The 17,187-nt window shown below is 39.0% G+C and overlaps 1 protein-coding gene across 10 annotated transcripts in view; it reads left to right on the top strand.

Annotated features, from left to right (window-relative positions):
• The window catches only part of LOC103981915 (inositol hexakisphosphate and diphosphoinositol-pentakisphosphate kinase VIP2), a 98,139-nt gene that overhangs the window by 19,496 nt on the left and 61,456 nt on the right, over positions 1 to 17,187 (top strand). For all 10 annotated transcript variants that reach the window (XM_009398674.3, XM_065104370.1, XM_009398675.3 and 7 more), the window contains 2 exons: positions 10,171 to 10,241; positions 12,348 to 12,452. In XM_009398674.3, the coding sequence (XP_009396949.2) occupies positions 10,171 to 10,241; positions 12,348 to 12,452 (176 nt within the window). The remainder of the gene's footprint in view (positions 1 to 10,170; positions 10,242 to 12,347; positions 12,453 to 17,187) is intronic.

Here is a 17,187-nt window from a genome sequence, read left to right as displayed (position 1 = left end):
AAACGAGGAGCAGAGCAACTTTGGTATAACTTGGCGAAGTACCCAAGCTGTATGAAGGGAGCCAGCATAGAAGATGGAACATGGAGCAGAGGCATAGAGCTTTCCTTGGACAAAGGTCAAGGGCATGAACTCTTGCAGAGGCAAGAGCGGGATTATGTCGTTCCATGGATCCTTCATTATAATGGAGTGAACTCATCTTGCATGATGCCAAAGACGAAGGGAGCTTCTGGGCATATGCACCTTATCTTGGAGAAGCATTTAATGGAAGAACCAAGGAGACTCAATTTGCGGAGGCAAAGTTGGGTTCAGAAGGCCTTGGCACGGGGCAAGAGGACGCGAAGGCGGGTACTCTTGAAGAATATGCCACAGTGTTGCCATGAAGGAAGCGGTGTGCAACGAAGATTGTGCTGGTAGGGTAGAGGCACAGGATTCAGACAATGGTGCATTAATTTCAACGAAGTCGGTGGACTTCGAGAGCTACTGGGCGACGGGCTGTCCTAGAGCGGTGCTTTGTCCAAGTGTCTCCCGAGAGCGAGGGGACGAAGGTTGATTGCCAAAGGAGCGAATACAATTGAAGGTGAAAAAAGCCCTGTGATGTGTTGGCAAAGGCCACACATGAAGGGATCACAAACCGAGTTCATCCCACAAGGATCAGAATGCAATGGAGATGTCACCAGGAGGCGACATGGTGTAGCGGATCGTAGTGGAACAGTTCGTGGCAATGCGATACACACGACATTGCCCCGTGAGGGACTATATCATACGGAGGTATGATCGGGAGCTACTAGGAGCTCCACTTTAGTGAATAACACGACGACAAGAAGGGCTATGGATTCAAGGAGTGAAGGCCATGGTACCGCGGAGGCGGGTCTTTCGTGCGTGCATCGAATTTTGCATCGGATAAAAGCTTTGGTCATTAGAATATGGGGGCTGTGTACCATCGAGGGAAAAGTTCGAATGTAAGTACCGGTGAGTCCCATGGGAGAGACTTGATCATGCAGAGGTATGATCGAAGCAGCTGGAGAGTTGGACCGCTCAAGAGCCTATATTCGCTTAAGGGAGCCCAACAAGTTAGAGGACAAGGTCGAGTAAGCGAACGTTGCTACCAAGGAAACTAAGGAGAACAGAATCGGTGCAAACCCAACAACGTGAAGGCAGAGGCCATGCATGGGAGATGCAATCTGTCTTTCCATCGACCAAAGGGAGCTACTTGGAGAACACAGAGGTGTTGAAGCAGGGGGTCGAAAGGGGCGAGGAAGTGACGACGAGTCCAGGGGGACTTAGCTACCCAAAATTAAGCATCAGTTAGAATGGAGGTGGACTCGGAGGAGTGCCACAGAGACATATCTACTGATCGTGAAGAAAAGGGATACAGATGCAAGGCGACGGATAATAGGGCCATGGGCATGACAGCGCCATGGTACCGCAGAGGCGGGACTTCCGTGAAAGTCATTGATCCCTTGCTCTCATGGAGGGAGAGCGCTTGGTCGTGAAAGGGGCCGAGGAGGTGGAGCATATAGAGGCAAACTTCAAGTACCGAGACAAGGCTGAAGGGCAGAGGCCAAGGAACTTCGTAAGACCGGTGTCAACGAGTTTCTCATCAAGATAGTCGAAAGTGAAGGACTTCGGGTCATGCAAGAGTGCACGACCAAGGATCGAAGTAGGCAGTACGCGGTGCTATACCTTTGCTACTCAATGGAGTAGGCGGCTGGGTTAATGGAGAAGACGGTACAATCCCAGAGGCGACCAAATAGGGAGTAGGCGGCCGGGTTGATGGAGAAGACTAACGCATAGTAAGGATGGTATTTTCCTTCATCTAGAGGATCCGCAGGAACCAACAGGGATCAACACAACTCAGCCAACGCCATATTAGAGTTAGAGTCATTGGCGAGTTGAAGCAGCATGGTGGATCAAAGGTTCGACTACTCAAAAACAGCAGCGGAGAGCAGTTGGGAGCCAAGAGGCGCATTGCAGTTGGAGTAGAAGATTGAAGACTCAGAAAAGGCGAGGAGTTGCAGTGTCGGCAAAGGCTTCGACGAGGACGTCGAAGGAATAAGTGGGGGAGAATGTCACGTACAAAGTTCTAAACAGGATGTTTGATGTAATACTTATGTATGTCCGTGTCTTTCTTTTTGTTAATGCTTTGCACGATATGTAGAGGAACGGTCGAAGACTTAACAGCCCCAATTTAGTTGGGTTGGTGGCCTTCTTAGTCTTGTAAATAAATGTTGTGTCATGTGGACACTTGTAAGAGATATTCGATCTGAAGTGGATCATTTTGACCCTTTGTTGTGCAATCGTTTAGAGCTTGTAAAGTCTGTTTGTAATTTGCATTGTCTATGAAGCGTTTCCTGAAAGGTTTGCTTGTGGATCCCGAGTGAGGCGTTTTCTCTAACCCGTTTTCTCTTTTGTAGATCCTAAGGGACCATAGGAGGTTTTAGGGAGGCTGACCTTTGCGGACGAACACGCATAGGTGCCGCACGACTTAGGCAAAACCAGCTAAGTCTGTGACAATATGACAATAATCATGTAAAGAATCATAATCAACAAATTATCCAACTTTACTAGAGAAATTAGCATATTCTTCATTGACATATGTTCTCTCCCTAGTAGTTGTATAATATCTTCTTAGGCATTTTTAGTCTGTCTCTAGACCTTTGAATCTTTATGAGGGGGTACCTGATTGGGAGCCTCTTAAAGTCATTCTTCACCATAATATTTGAAATAAAAAATTTTGAATAAATAATTTCATAAATATACTTAATTATATAATAAATATCATTAGAAACCAAAATTGATAAATACCTAGGAAGCATGGACGCGATGGTTTTGGTGCTGTGCTCGTGTCGGACATAGATTCATCACCGACTCGATCAAACATGTGTCCTTTTTTATTTTTTATTTTTTAAATTGTTGGATATGGCGTTTGCGTGTTGGATTGGGTGCTCACGTGCGAAGGCATCGTGGAACCCTTCTTCCTCACTTGCATGGCTTCCTTTCTTTCTCACTAATGAAACCTTTTCCCCCGCCCCACTTGTGGAAGAGGCAGGCTCTGCCCCTACGTCGAGCGCCTCACTAGACCACCACCACTCGCCGACCACCTATACTTCGACTATTGAGTGAATTGAAGGTTTCAACCCTTCTTCCTCGATGACCCGCCTACGAGTGACCCGACCATTGATGCGTGCTCTCGAGCCCTTCACCCTGAGTGCCTCTTTATCGTCGCGAGTTGTCTTCGCCCCAAGTGCCCTATGTGCTTCTCTACCATTTGCCTGATGTTGTTGGTCCTTCCACCTTGAGCGCCCCACCTACGAGTGACCTGGCGGCCATTGCACGCCTTCAGGCCTTCGGTGACTTCACTAGCACCCGACGAAGCTTCTTCCTCACTTGTCGCTGCTTCTTCCTTAGTTGCGCTGCGTCGCAAGGTATACTACCTATTTTATTATTTTATTCTTATTTTTAATCTAGAGTTTTTTATTACTTTTGATTAATTGTTAACCTATTATTAACTTATTTTATTTTTAAATCTTAATTTTTTTATTGCTTCTTGTTAAATTGTTATAATAATTTGAATAAACTATAAAATATAATAATTTGAAAAATATATCAAGATTTTGTTTCTTCTTAGGTAGCTACTTGGGATTTAAAGAATGCACCAATCAATGAAGTGGAGTATTATTTTTTGTTGAATGATCAATAAGAATTTCTAAATTACATTATAAAAAGATCTGATTTCTTTCCTTAATGTTGATATATATATTTTCTTTTATTTTCTTAATCATATTGCCTCGCATGTAATATACTACATGAATACATGGTTTATCCTTGCCATATAATCTAAGCATATCATAAGTAGATTCAATGAAATCAATAATATAATTAATATTATTCAACCAAATATCATCAAACAATTTTTTGTTCACAAATCTTGTTTTACCCAAGGATTTTAATTTCGAATGATACCGCCCGTACCAAGCGGTACGTATCGGTTCGCTAGCAAATTGGTTCATGGACCACCCGCTATCGAGCAGTACTATTGATCTAGCCTCGTATCGGCCGATACAGGGCTGTATTGGGCGGTAATAGTTGATATTTCGATCGTTACCGCCCGAAATAGGTCTATAACGGTTGACTTCGATCGTTGCTGCCCACTACGGAGCGGTATCAGCCAAGCTGCGGCCTGGCTACGGCCTGGCTGCGGTAAGAGAAGAAGCGTCGAGGGAGAGGAAGAGGGAGAATCTGGAGAACCTCGACTCTTCTCGATCTATCATCGCCCTCCCTCAACGATCCCGATCCAGGGTAACGGAGAGGCGGCTGCTCGGCTTCTTCTTCGCCGCGTTCTTCGCCGAAGGTTGGAGACACGTGCGGCCTTTGATGTCTTCATTGAACGTCGTAGATGAGGAGAAGAAAAGGAGACAACGTCATCGAGGCAGCGTATGCCTCCTTTTTCTTTTTCTTTGTTATATTATTTTTATATTTTTATATATTGATTTTTACATTTTTATATTATATATATACTGAGCGGTACACCCTGGCATATCGCTCGGTACACTCATATCGTATCGTACCTAGCAAAGCTCAACATGTCGGTACGATACGTAATTACGAACCTTAGTTTTACCAATATTATTATTTGTCTAACATGACCATTTGTCGCTAATAACCATTGTTTGAAACAATATTTTGAATACCGTACCGTACCGCCCGGTACGTACTGGTCTGCCAATAGATCGGCATGCGAACCACCCGCTATCGGGCGATAGTAAGTATTTGGCCCCATATCGGGTGATACGTGGCTGTATCGAGTGGTAACGTTTGAAATTTCGATTGTTACTGATCTATACCGGCCAATACCGGTCGATTTCGATCGTTATCGAATGGTAACAGTGTTCTAATGGTCAATTTGATCGTTGAAGGCCTCCTCAAGGGTTTTTAAACCCTTTCCTCTCGCCCATTTCAATCCATTTCACTTGCACTTTTTTAAACTCTCTGAAACTCATTTTTTCTCACATTCTCTCTCTTTTTCTCATATTTTCACTCTCCTAAACTCAACAAAGCTATGAATTATGGATTAAATCAAATTGTGAAACTCGACGAGGTACTAGTCAAGTTTATTCACGGAAGGGGAAGGGAAAGCCAGTGGATGATTTTTAATAGATGCGACAGAGCCTACACGACGTAGACACAGAATGAAGCTCATCGTATTCATAGCCATAGTATGATGGAGAATCCCTTGACCAACAATAGTACGGTGATAGTTGGTTATACTTCTCCGAGCAATAGTATGATACATGATAACAAATCAGTAGCGAAATTAAAAGTTCTGACATTCACCAATACATGCCTCAAGAGCCGCCTCGGACACGTGATTGATGATGATCAACCTAGGACCATCACTACATTGATGCATTAATGATATACGGTGTATCAATACACTATGTCGTGGGATCAATTTTAGGATTGGATCCGACAAACATATTATATTGATATACAGATACATAGGATCGGGGATCTCGATCTCGATCTACCACCCGTAAATGCTCGTCGTTCGTTTTGGTGGTAGAATCAGCTATATCTACACGTGATTACTTAATTTATTTGAATCTTAAAGTTTAAGTAGTATATAAAATAATTTATCAATTCAAATAATTTTTTGTAGATAATTCAATATTAACGGAAGGACGATTCGGAATGGATCGAAATTGCGAACCTTGCACAAGGCTACTCCTCAAAGCCCGAAATGGATTTGTGACACTATTCTTACCTAATTTACATTAGTTTTGCTAAAACTATACTAAATATATATTTATTTTTAACTTAAAAAGTCTATCTTAACTTTTTTTAAAATATTTTTCAATTATTTTTGGAAGGTTTTATGCGTATTTTAGGCATACCGCTCGGTATGCTGTACCATACCATACCGAGCAAAGCTCGATACACTAATATGGTATGGTATTTAGAACCTTAGGTTGAAGTCCATTGTTGATAAGTTAAAACCTTTTAAGCATAATAATTGTTGAGGCAAACTTTTTCTCAGCTACAGAAAGTAACTTTAATGACCTAAACCATAAATTCTTTCGTAAATTTGATGACTTCTTTCATCAAATTTGAAATAACTTCTGGTCACTACAGAAAGTCACTTCTGCAACCTCATTTATAAAGTTCATTCATTAAATTTGAAATAAAATATTTATCTTGCAATTGACTGCATGGCTCTACCATCAGTCATAATCATAAAGTTAATTAAGGGCCTCTTTTATGAATCACTCAATTCATCACTTACAATACAAACTCCTTTTTCATTCTATGTGCCATTAACCGACCGTAAGAACCTCTCAATATTTTTTCTTACTTTTCGAAGGAGAGTTGTTCCTAATAAATTATTACCAGCTGGTAAATAACCAGATCAAGATAAAGGATTGTTCACAGTAAAAATAAAAACACTAATATAATACAGATTTCTTTCTAGGTGAAATTAAAACCAGCAGAATAAAATATTCTTGCTATTTCATAATGTAATTGATCACGTGCTATTCAATACATTTCACTTTGTTACTATCACTTTATTTTCATTAGAATACCTACTGACAAAAATAGTAGAAGGGGGTAATACTTTTTCCAGAGCACTTTGTTGTTTTGTCTTTAAATTTTTGCATATCATAGATATCCTTCATTGTTAATTTTTGCATACTATAATTTGTTGATCGGTCATCTTTAATAGATGTGCTCTATCTCTTGTATAAACACTTTTCTTGACTTAATGACAAAAATTACATTGCCATATAATATTCTCACCACCTCCGCTTAATTTGTCCATTTTAGTGACATGTCTCTATAACGGTTTGTAATGTTCCTTATCATTAGATATAGTAAGAACATAAATTCTATCAAAGTTATACTGATAGTACTCGATGAACTCATTCTGAAGGTTCTGGTGGATGACTCTCTTTTCCATCAAAAACCATGAAAAGAACAATATTCATCAAGTAACATAAAAAATAAACATAAAAGTGATTATTAATAAAATGGAGAAGGAAATGTAATAAAATTGTAGAATTAGATCGTTATCTCTAATGTGCAAGAAAGAAACCAAGGAAATGCAATAAAATAGAGAATCCATGTAATTATGATAATTGAAATTTGAAAACCATGATTGTGCCTAAATTATAATTCAACATTTTATAGAGGGCACATAAGATGGAGTACTTCAAATAATGGTTTTATATTAAAATTTCTAATTATAATCGTAACACTGGTGGAAATTTCATGTCAATATAGTCTTATATGTGTTTCTGTAAAAGCAAAAATAAAATGAAAACCATATTGCTATAATTATGATATAATAATAATGTAACGTATATTATGGCTAAAAAACAATAATAAATAATATCTAACCTGCACTGTTTGATTCTAATAAATGTACTTAGATAGTACAGATATATTACAATTAAATTTATTAGAAAGCAACAAGGATTCATATGAAAAGAAAAAGATTCTGCACTGTTTGATTTCTGTAGTATATAAAATTATTAATTAAATACAAGTAATTTTTGCAGTATATAAAATTATCATTCATACAAGTCTTTGCAATTACTTTACCAAACAATGGTTAACAAAAAAAAATATTTCCACGTAATAACTCTAAGCTTTGCACCAAATTATAGCTTATGGTGCAAGTAGTTTAGTTCCACAGAGTACACTTGATATTCTTTTAATAAATTCCTTACATATGTTCATATAGCTTACTTTACTCTTGTTATACTCTAACTTATTACTCATATATTTAACAATACAAGTTAATCATAATAAGATGCAGTAACAAAACCTACCATGAATATAGTTATATGTTCTCTTTGAGCTTGTGAAATTATAATTTAGGGACATCAAAACACAAAAATGTGGTAATAAATTTCTAAAAAAAATTTAAAAAGAAACAAAAGCTAAAAGGCTTATTACTGCGATCGAGCTCGTGGGTTTGTATGAGCAAGGCCGTGGGTGATAGGGGACAGGACAACGGGACATCAAGGGTTTGCACGAACGAGGTCGCTGGTGATAGGTGACGTCCCGTTGAGTCCTTGAGGGCGAGAGGGACATTGTGGGCGCATAGTGATAGGCGATGGGTCGTGATGCATGTTGCGAGTCACCAAGGGCCTCACGTGATCGGGCAATGGGTGCTAGTGAGGTTGCGGGTTACCGAGGGCACACATTGTATGATGTGGGTGAGGTCGGGGTTTTTCAAGGCGGGTTGTGGTCGTCGAGGTCATGCTATAGTGGCTTCAGCCTTTAACTAGATGTAGGTGGGCTCGAGGTGCAGGTTGTGGTGTTGTGTTGAATATGCTCCCATTGTCGTTGGAAGCCTAGGTTGGAACCCCCTTGTTATCGCCGCACTCTACTTGTGCTGCATCACACCTTGCATTCTGCTAGAGAACCATGATTTAACATCAATGATCCTCCAGGTTTGATAAGAAATCCCCAAATGTGAGGGTCACGCGAACTTAGTGCCGCACACGAGTGTCACCCGAGGAAGGGTGCTGGAGCAGTGGGGAGGGGCTTGAGAGAGGTATTCTGACATTGATACGTCATTTCCAAAAATAAAAAAATAAATAAAAATAGACACAGGTCAGCCACGTGTCCGATTGTGTCAGTGACATATCTATGTTCGACACTTGTTTGTCATGAATACACCCACCAAATTGACGTGTCCGTGCTTCTTCATAGATTTCTACTTTTGGGTGCAAGTAGTCATGTTTTGAATGTAAGTCTTGCCACATTATATTGTTCTATATGTCTTCGGTAGGGTTTAACATACGTATACTGACCATGGTTTCCAATAGTGCTAGGATGGTTCTGTATGGGTAGTGTTTATCGGTCCGATAGGTTATCAATATTCAATACACGAACTGGTGCAAACCATACAGTCTGCTTGATACCAGAACTGTAGTGGGTAGTAGAGGCTTTGCACTGGAAACTGGATAGTTCACTCGGTGCTAGACCTGTACCAAGTAGTAAAGGCTTTGTGTTTTTTCGATATAGAGTGGTACAGGCTCTGTACCAAGTTCTTAAATTTGCTCTAGTATTGTTTCATACAACCTAAGTTACCTAAAAAGAGAGGAGCCATTACACGACTCTTTCAATGATGGGTCTAGGAGGGTCAATGTTGGCAGCCTCCTATGAGTGATTTTGTGGCTTGAATCTTGAGCAACTTTACCATTGCCAAGGCTTGCCCCTTACCAATGCTTTAATTTGTATGGAACAAAATGGGGAGATTACAAGGCTTAATGTATGTGTGCATAATGTATGTGTCATGTGGACACAAAATTTGTCAACTTTCTCCACCTCAAAACCCTAAACCCTAAATCCTAAACCCTAACTAGAACTAGAATAAGTGAGATGATAATTGTGGAAATTAGATGTTCCACCCATGAGGAAATAGATGGAATTTACCCAGGCTTAGAAGGCATGCTTTCAAATTGCAGTATCGTCCATAGTCACCATACCATGCCATTGTACACTCGTATGAGGATATCATTGTACTGACCATCTAATACCATCTAATACGAGGATATCATGGAATTTTTTGATCATACGGCTTTATAGTAGTCAATAAATATTGGTTTTTACTTCTTACCAGGCACCATACATGTTTCTAAAAGCTCGATAGTAGGATTGATTGTGTTCGAGAGGGGTTTATTGGCATAATTTATTTTGAAACAGCTGGTATTCAATTGATAGTCGATAATTGGAGGTACAACTAGGATTGGTCAAGTATCATGCTTGTCCCGGTGATCCTTCGAAGATGAGTGGTTTCAGTTTCATACTTAATTGATATTGGTTAAATATAATTAAATTAGATCATTAGTGGCCAATCCCACTGTCTTGTTTTATGAACTATTCTGATTATTTTATTGGTTAATTGTGATTTTTCACCTGTCACGGTTACCCGAGCCATGAGGAAATTAGAAAAGTTGGCCTGTCGTAGGTAGGGATTTCACATGTGAGAAGGAGTTTGTTTTTTCACATGTTGATCAAATCTCGACTTAGTTTGTCTGATTTCTTACACTTTTGGCAAAATTGTATATACATATTCTCATTTATGTTTTTTTCTTAAGTTTTCTTTTTGTTGGACTACTGTGCAAACATTACTGATTTATAATATTGCTCATTCAAAAGGGGATGATCACAGTATAATGATATACTATCCTAGCTCTGCTGGTGGTGGAATGAAAGAGTTATTTCGGAAGGTTTGCTTTGTAATTAAATCATTGACTAGCTTTTTATTTTCTTTCTGCTATCCATATGAATTATATGCTATTTGTGGATTGATTTTTGTACTTTGATGTAAATCACATGGTTTTTTATGGTAATCATATCTGATCTTTTATGGTCAGATGCAAGTGATGCCCTTCTGTGGTTGTTAGATATATTCGGTAAGAGGCTTTGAGTATTAAAAGAACAGTAATACTCTTGGCTGCTAGCTTCTGATATTATTTCATAACTATTTCTAACTATAACAAAGAATTCTTTATATTAGTTAAAGTTATCTGCCATTAATATGATTAAATTAAGTCTCAATTTACAAAAAAATATTTCAAATGTTTGAGGAAACGATGTATTCTCTTGGTCTCTCGTATGTATAGTATAATATGCAAAATAATGCATAAATTTACCCCATTTTGATATATACAGTTTTAGAGGAAAAATGGCATTTTGGCATACGGCAGATCATTTGTTTCTCAGTTATGTTAATTTTCCATTTCTGATTGTTGGGATTTCTAACTGTCAGCTTCAAGTGACTAATGGATCTATCATGGGACTTGTCATCTAGATGAGGATATTTAGTCCACTGACTTATTAGGCATCTCTGTTTATGAAGATGTGAAAATACTTAACATAGTCCTGATAGGTAATTATGTAAATTCTACAATGAATTTAAAGCTTAGTTCTTGAGGATCAACACTCCTACCCCTGATTCACAATTTGAATTCGTTATTTCTACATGGATGTAAGTTGTAAGGAGCTTAAGATTCGGGCCAATATTTTTCTCTGTAGTCTAAGACCATGGTTGTTATTCCTTAAGGTGTTACTTTGTGATTGATGGAAGTTGTGTTTTGATGAATAGGATGATCTTGAAGAAATAAGAATTTAATGTCAAATTTATCCCTAAGTGCTACCAAATAAGCACCTTATCTTTTGCTAGCTTGTTGATTTGGCCCATCTATATATGCATTTCTAGGTGCTGATTGAATAGGCAATTAGAATTGAACTTCACACTTTATTACTTGCATTTATCTTTGGTTTCATATGGTGCAGTTCTGAGTCTGCTTAATTTATTGGAGTGGTTCCTCTCCAAGGCAGATTACAACCCGTTCCCTACAGTTGATCCTAGGATTGAACATACTATGTTAACATGGGGAAGTTATTGGTTTAGAGATGTCTTGCCTTAGTCATTTGAATGGTCCTTGAGCATAAAATGGGGTTTTTCTAAGAGTGATAAATGAAATATATGTTCTTTTTGAGTTTTCTCTACCCGTCTCATTTTTGAATGGTTCTTTTTAAATTATTTTCAAATAAAATGCTCTGTCAATCTGGGTTCGTTATTTTTAACAGGAACTGTGTGATGATCTTTTTTTCCCTATCTTGGTTTTTTTAAAAAAATGTAATATACATGCTAAATCTTTCGACAGTTGCAGTTCATGTACCATTCCTAGATGTGAATGATATGAGGAAACAGGAAATAAAAGAAAAGATGGGCGCAACAGGATTATTGACAATTTATGTGATACATTTCATTTCTTTTTTCTTATTATTATTTTCAAAAATTCTAGGCGATACAGGTAAATATACTGCCTAGTTTATTGGTATATGCCTATCCAATTGGTTACGGGAACAGTTATTGAACTTGTATTTAAAATATTGCAGGGCCAAAAGTGATTATTGACAATTGGGGAAGAAGGGATTATTGACAATTTATGTGATACATTTCATTTCTTATTTCCTATTATTATTTTCAAATATTCTAGATGATACAGGTCAATATACTACCTAGTTTATAGGTACATACCTATCCTGTTGGTTATGGGAACAGTTATTGAACTGGTATTTGATTTCACTGTTCTGACTCAACCTATAATTATTGAGGTTAAAACTTTTGCCGAATCTATATTGACAAACTATGATATGCTTTATGCAAAAAAATATAAATGAATTCTATGTCTCTTGGCTTGTCTCTAAAATGCTATTTAAGTGCTTTAACTAATAAAAGCAGAAAAACTGCATGGGGCATTGCTGTCATTTGTAGTCAAGCTTTGGAATTGCAGCACCAAGAAACTTACTATGCTGATCTATAGGTTGGAAATCGGTCAAGCGAATTTCATCCAGAGGTAAGGAGGGTGAGGCGTGAGGGCTCTTACATCTATGAGGAGTTCATGCCTACTGGTGGAACAGACGTGAAGGTTTTCCTGATTATTATTATTTTTAATGTTATTGTCTTGCTAGTATTGTTGTCATCTTGGTAAATATTCCTTGGTACTTGTTGCCAGTCATACTTTTGAAACAAAGAGTTTTTCATATTTTTAAGAAACATGTAACTGGATTTAGGCGTGCATATCCTTATATTGATCTAGATGGAAGTACACAGGAATATATATACAATGGCTTCAGGTTTTATTGAAGATGATATTAACCTAAACGTAGATATCTAGTTGTGTTTGCTTTGTCTGAGCCACAAGTTTAATTAAATATCACATTCATTATCCACATTGAGATTTATTAATCATCACTCGAGCATATCACAATATCCTTGTGAAACTTTATCTTGCCAGAAGATCCTGCTGTCAAATATTTACATTTGACTGTTTTTGTGAAAATTGGCATAGTAAGAGAGCTATTTCCTTTTGTAATATCCTACAGTTTTGTATTTATGTCATAACCTTATAGACAATAAAACAACATGGGATATTTCATGATGCTAGTGATAATTATTTCTTGATTTAGTTAAGATGGATTTAAAATGTAATTGAATGTTCATTGAACTCTGACGAATACTAGGTTTTCAATCAATAGAAACTTTCGGAGAACTCAGTCACAATTACTAGTTGTCCTAAAAGAAATCAAGGTTCGCAATACCATACCGTACCGGAGTTTCGACCTGGGCTCGGTACCGGTACGGTACGGTATACCGCTCGGTACACCCAGGTGTATCGAGCGGTATATTCAGACGTGCCGAGCACTGTAGCAGCTACAGTGCTACAGTACTGCTACAGTGTCGGAAAGGTAACATATGGTCCGCGTACCGAAAGTCTGGCGGACCGGTATGTACCGCCCGTACCGGGCGGTACGGACTGGTACTGCAAACCATGAAAGAAATATTTATTACTAGGTACAATAACATTTTTTGTCCCATTATTTGACCTGAAATTGTCGTACTTTGATTTAATCTTGAAATGACCTTTGGAACTCGATGAATCTTCTCTATTTCTATGACTTCATTGGAATTTGTCAACAATAAGAAGTAATGGCCTTCTTGTGATCACTTGTTCATCTGAGTGTAAGTACCATACTAGTTGTTGCGAGAGATGACTTGTACGTCTTAATGCAAGTACCATACTAGTTGTTTTGAGATTTTTCATCTTTTGATTGAGTCCTTTCTTATCTTTTGATTGAGTGCTTTCTTACTTTTTGAGGCAAAAGATAGGCCAAGAGCTTTTGATGTGTAATTCTGGTCAGCTAAGCTAAGAAAATTTCTAATATTGTAAGCTCTTTCCGATTGCATTCTTCATTTGATATAACTAACCTTAATCACTTATATCATAGATGATCCCTTGAATATAACAAAATTTGATCTCTCATGGAATAAGTTGACTAGGGACATTCTTAACACTCCTCAACCAGCTTGGCTAATCTTATACAAGCCTAAGATCTCTATTTGACCAAGGAAAACTCGTCACAGCAGCCCACTTACCTTAATCCAGGTCCTAATAGGTTCGGATTAGGGTAGTTCTCACCCAAATAGCAGTAGCCACCAAGGGAAGCATGCTCCTACTTGGAGTAGGAGAAGGCTCTATGCTAGCCCTGTAAGGAAAGTCTTGAAACTCGGACTCTTGCCCTACCTCAGTTATAAAAGTGAGAGAGCCCCATCTAAGGCATCCTCAAGGCAGTTCAATCTCAATCCTAGTAGGATTAGGATTAATGCAACCTCCAACGGAAGACTCCTACGGCTTGATTGTAAGGAACTGAGAAGTCCTAATTATGTTAGGATTTTGGATGCCTTTAATCCTATAAATTGAGTTGTAGTCCCCTTATGGCACCCAAGTTGTGCTCCTTCTTGAGTGCCCAATTGGCCCTAAGTTAAGAAGAGAGGAGAGAACAGAAAGAGAAGAACTTGCGGACAGAATTTCTGCACTCGTAGGACAGTAACAGCTCCCTTCTTACTTCTATCTAGCCTTCTGGCTGGCCTGAGACAACTTTCTAGCCAAGAGGTAGTAGTAGAAGAAGAGAGGAGGAAGAAAGCCTTGAGTGCCCTTCTTCAGCAATAGCCGAGATCAAGCAAGGAGTCCTCTTCTTATAGCCTGCAGTAGAATTTTACAAAAGAGAATTGTCACAGAACTAGTAGCTTCGTCTTCACCCTCGACAACCATAGATACGACAACTACAATAGAATCAACCCCTTCCTCAGTTCCTAACAGAGGTGGTGTTGTCTGATTGGTGAAAGTAGGGATAAAAGAGAGAACCAGCAGCAAGCGTTCTGCCACTATTTGTCCATGCTTATCACACGAGAACTTCCAAGTGATTGTTGCTTGAGAACACTTTGCTGTATAGTTCCCTATTTTAGGCACTTTAAACTTACGACAAGAGTAGATTAATTTCCCCTTTCTATGTTATGTTTTTATTGCAAAAACATAACTCCTTCACCAAAACATCCATCTGAGAGGTGGTATCGGATCGACAGATCATCGCACCCGAACCCCATACGGATAATGTGGTATTAGAGAAATGATCTTATGGATGGTGACCACGGGACAAGGATATAAAGAGTTGGGCGAAGAATTACACGAGTTGGAAATCATGCCATGCTCACTTGGAGGAAGATTCATCAACGGGATGACAACCAACAACCCAACAACTTTGCTCGGCCTTATGGCCTAGTAATAGTATTAGCCTAGCAGATGGATATTGTGATTGGTTGGATGCAAGCCTAAGCCAACCCAACTATGAAGGACGATTGAGTAAAGAACATCACAAGATAGGAGAGATAGTCGTCTCCATCCAAGATGTGCAGCCACGAAGAAGATGCTTTCGAGCATAACATCGCAGTAAGAATTCGATTGTTTTGAGTCGAGGCTCGCATCAATATACCCTCCTACTACGGCTCGATCAATACTGAGATATTAGACTCATGGATGGATCAACTTGAAACTTACTTTGATCTATATGGTTACAACAATGACGATAGGGTGATGTTTTTGTGACTCATGTTGATTGAATACACACTCGTATGGTGGAAAGCATATCTTTATATCAACGATGTTGAAGTCGTGTCATGAACACGATTCAAAAGGCTCACCTGAGAGGAATTCTACCCTATGAGGTATCTTAAAGAAAGATGAAGTGACATTACTTTTGTCAAGGAAGGGATCAATCCATACAATAATACACCATCGAGTTTTGACAACAAGCGTTGGCACTCTGAATCTCCCTCAACGATCACTCGACGGTGATGAAATACACCAAGGTTCATTGAACCGCCCAAGTCTGTATGGTATGGGGTGGTATGCACCGATTTGACTCGTTATCGAGATCTGGCTCACTCAAGTTCTCGTTGGCACGTCTTGTATATTGTGTATACATTGGTACAAATTGGTACGTACCGTACCAACAAATTTTCGAGACGGGTGTGGTACCTGAAATGGTGAACCCTGAAATACACTACTGACCTCTATGCCTAGATCGATACAAAACTAAGCCTCTTCAGAACTCATGACATCACGATAGTAAGTTTGATTGCAATGACGATTGAGAATAAGAATCAAACACACATTGAGAAGAATGTAAAGAAGGCCAAAAGGAAGGCACCCAAATGCCAAGAAAAACAATGGGAGTGGTAAAACCTCATCTTATTTCAAAACAAAATGATTTATTGAATAAATTTTATTCTGTAATTATTGTAAAATTGTAGGTCACACTAGAGAAATTTTGGAAGGTTCATCTCGAATTCTTCCTAAAGAAGTGGTTGAAGAACGATCAAGGTCGGTGAACTGCGACCATGATCGTGGACGATGACTCCATCGAACTTTCATTGGTTCCTTGCGTGGATCCGAGTCTATTACTGGTCGCCAAACTGAAGATTATATACTCGAATTTGACTCTCGGTCAAAAGGTTTGCTAGGAGCTTATCACTATAACGATTCAAGTGAAGCAAGAAGTCATTGACAGATTTTCGTCATCAGGTGCCAAAAGAACCATATCTCGAGTAGCTTGCTCAAGAAGCTCGGCCGAGAGACGACATTGCATTTGTGCCTATATCCTCTTGGATGGCTTCATGATGATGTGGAGACAAAGATTGACTCACAACATAAGATACGCTTTGCCAGTACAAAGGAATTCATCGATGAGGTGACATGCGATGTGGTTCTGCTTAACATATGCCAAATAATCCTTGAGAGCCCCTACTTATTTGATCAAGATGTTGTGTGCTTTCGCTGAGCCCAAAAGTATCAACTCCAAAAGGATGGAATGCAGTTTCTCGTCACCTGAGATCCAATTAGTTCGATGAAAGATTTGAAATTCGCCAGCCAAGCAAAGAGGATGGTGATCATGTCCATCTAAATCATCCCCAAGCTAATTCAATCCCAATCCTAGTAGGACTAGGATTAGGGTAGCCCATAGCTAGCTAGGGTAGCACCAAAAGGAAGTCTCCTGCAACTGCAAGGAATTGAGAAGTCTCAATCATATTAGGAATTTTGGTTGCCCTTAATCCTATAAATCTAAATGGTTGCAGCCCCCTTTAAGCACCCTGGTTGTGCCACCTCTTAAGTGCCCAATTGATCCTAAGCTTAGAAGAGAGAAGAGAAAGAGACGAGAAGAGGGAGAAAAACTTGCAGACAGAACTTCCACAGCCGTAGGACAGTAGCAACACCCTTCTTACTTCTCTCTAGCCTTCCAGCCAGCCTAGGACAGCTTCCTAGGCGA

The sequence above is a fragment of the Musa acuminata genome, chromosome BXJ2-4 (assembly GCF_036884655.1).
Source record: "Musa acuminata AAA Group cultivar baxijiao chromosome BXJ2-4, Cavendish_Baxijiao_AAA, whole genome shotgun sequence".
NCBI classification, from domain to species: domain Eukaryota; kingdom Viridiplantae; phylum Streptophyta; class Magnoliopsida; order Zingiberales; family Musaceae; genus Musa; species Musa acuminata.
The sequence above is the reverse complement of the archived record's forward strand: the minus strand, read 5'-3'. Positions and strand labels throughout refer to the sequence as shown.